Genomic DNA, 2,881 nt, shown 5'->3' on the forward strand with positions numbered 1-2,881 from the left:
TAAAATGGAAGCTTAAAGCTATGTCCCACTTGGATTCATTCTCTCAATTTATTTTTTAAGAAAAAGAAGGACGAAAGGCAAATATTTTTACATTTGGATCAGTTTGATATGGATAAGCTGTAGATGATTTCTTCAGATTTTAAGTCTTATAACATACTATAGTATGTGTATTGTGTCTTATTTATTTGGCAAGAAATAAACGGGAGAGAAGCAGGCAGATATGAATGTTTGCTGCATTGTTTCTTGCTCTTTGTTGCAGAGAACGTATGTAATATTCTAAAGCATCCTGTGGTCTGTTTTCTTGTTCCATAATTTGCCCTAAAATATTGAGAGCTGTTTCTCTATGTTTTAGATTTTTATCTACCTCTATGCTAATGAAAAGTCTATTGAGTGCTTTTTGCCGATCTAAATGTCTTTGTAGATGGCCATAGATCTTATATTGTAGGAAGTACAGGAAAGGTAGAGAATCAACTACAGCCCAGTTCATCCATAAGTCATGCTGATCTCTGTGTATCATGTCATCTTGTGTAGATCTGAACATTTCATATTGTATTTCATGAGGAGCACAGTTGATCTCCAGCTGTGTGAATCTGACACAAAATGCTGTAATATGTTTGATACAGTCCTCACTTTGTTCAGTGCATATTCTCATAAACTCGGTAGGTAATTCTTGTGGAGGCCTTGGTGGGCAGCCACAGACAGGTGTAACCGGATGAGAGTAAAACTGTTGTTCAGTTTGTCCCAGAATTCGTTCAGCTTTCTCCATATCTCCTGTACAGTACAACACAGAAGCCAGTTTCAATCTGCTAGATGAGACATCTGAGTCAGAACCATCTGATAGCAAATCCATTGTTTCAGATGACACTTGGTTATTTTCACCAATACTTGATGATGCCAGGGCAGTTCCATATGTGGTTAAGATAAAAGGGGCCAAAAACTGAAATGAATCTTGCTCAAGTTTATTTCCATTTTTACTGAATTCCATTAGTGTCTTAACAGATTGCTCCAATGTTCTAATATCTTTGTTATGTAATTCATTTAAAAAAGATCTGTGACTTGAACTGCTTTGGAGTGCGAGGTTCAGGTAGTATGAGGCTGAAAGAAGTCGGCAAGAATTAAAATTGTATGCTCTTTGTGGTACCTTATTTAGTTTAACTTGTAATCTATGTCCAAGGTCATCAATATCAATTCTAAATATCCTTTGTCCATAACTCTGTACAAAATCAATTATTTTTTCTGAAAGTTCATGTTTTAACCCAGCTGTAAATTGTCCTGCCATCAAATTGTTTTCCTGTATAATGAAATGTGACAAATGGTCGTTCTGAACACAACTGTGTAATTTTAGTAGGCAGTTAGTTAAACATGTTAATAAACTGTTCTTTTGCCATATACTTGGTTCTGTATTTTCAATACAGTGTAATAGAACTGTTTTACACATGAAACTTGATATATTTTTTCCCCATGACGATTTAGAAAGGATTTAAGAATCATTTTCATTAAAACATAGCATCTTATTTGTGTTATATTTAAATCAAACATTAGACACCTTTCTGCTAGGGATGTAGATATTCTCCATTCCAGTTCAGGATATTTACTGACCTTACCCAGTTGGAACAACAAAACACCCAGTCCTGGATGCATATGTTCTCATCTCTTGTATTGGCCACCCCCCTTTACCCTCCCTCTCTAACCAACCTGATGCTGATTGAGGCCATGATTTACAGACAAAAGCTGAAACCATGTCTCTATCACGTAATCCATGTCTTGATTCCTATACAAGTGATGGTCCATGCTGGGAACTACCCTGAAGTAATGCTTGTATCATTGTGTTTTTACACAATATTCTTCCTTGTCCATCAGTTACATGGTATTCATTAGGAATTACAGATTCAGGAAGTGGTTTATCAGATCTGAGCAGTTGTAAGAAACAATATCCGGATGTAGTGTTCTCATCTTGTATCATGAGGTAGTTTGTCTTGCCATGTTCCCACTCTAACAAATATTCCAATACATTGACAATTGGGATACTGAATAGTACGTAAAGGTCTAATTTAAGTCCTTCAGTAGTTGTTCCTTCACTCTGACTCCCTAGATGATAAATAGTTGCATTTTTTTACTTGTTGATTTAGCTGTGATACTAACTATAGTCTCTGTCAGCATTCTTACTCTTCTACCTTTTTTCACCATTTCTTCATTGACACCAATGTCATCTAAGACCTCTGATTACTTCAATGATAGGCTTTCTCTATCCATTCTGGAAGTAAAATGTAAACTGATTAAAGATCCTGTAACACATTCTTTTATTGTTTTATATCGTAAAATATGATGCTCAAATTAAGATTTATCAATTTTTGTAAGTTCCAAAAAAGATATTACCGAATTCAACATTTCATGTAAATAAAGGGAGGTAATAAAAATTTGTTTTCTATCAAGTCTAAGTCAATTTTTTCAATTAGAAATTAATCCATTTATTTTAATGATTACATATAATATGTACAAATATTTGCAGGACATATTTTACATATTTTTCGATGTTTGAAAATTGTTTTATAAGCATGATTATATATAAATATATATACATGTAATTGTTTTTCACTTAAGAGTGGTATACAACCTCAAGTACAACATACAGGATCTTTGAGTTGTTCATAACTTTTTTGGGTTTTTTTTGTTACATACTCCCACCTGTTTTCATGGGTGAGCAGGTCTTGAACACAGGTGAAAGTCGCGTGGCGATGACTTAAACTATACCCCCGTTCCCCCTCTACAACCCAAAACCCTTAAACATCATCTAAACATCATAAGAATTGACAAAAATAAATTTTATGAAAAAAAAAATTATGACTTTAAAAAATGAACGTCGCGTGACCAAGTAGAAAAT

The 2,881-nt window shown here is 34.1% G+C and overlaps 1 protein-coding gene across 1 annotated transcript; it reads right to left on the reverse strand.

Moving 5' to 3' along the window:
• Positions 1-226: 226 nt before the first annotated feature.
• Positions 227-2,289, reverse strand: LOC132755205 (uncharacterized; the record flags this gene model as incomplete). The annotated part of the gene is given in 1 exon segment (XM_060746016.1): positions 227-2,289. A coding segment is annotated over 1 exon segment (1,212 nt), but the record flags the coding sequence as incomplete, so codon positions are not given.
• Positions 2,290-2,881: the final 592 nt, after the last annotated feature.

This window comes from Ruditapes philippinarum, unplaced genomic scaffold (genome assembly GCF_026571515.1).
Source record: "Ruditapes philippinarum isolate M1 unplaced genomic scaffold, ASM2657151v2 ctg5921_1_1_1_1, whole genome shotgun sequence".
NCBI lineage: Eukaryota > Metazoa > Mollusca > Bivalvia > Venerida > Veneridae > Ruditapes > Ruditapes philippinarum.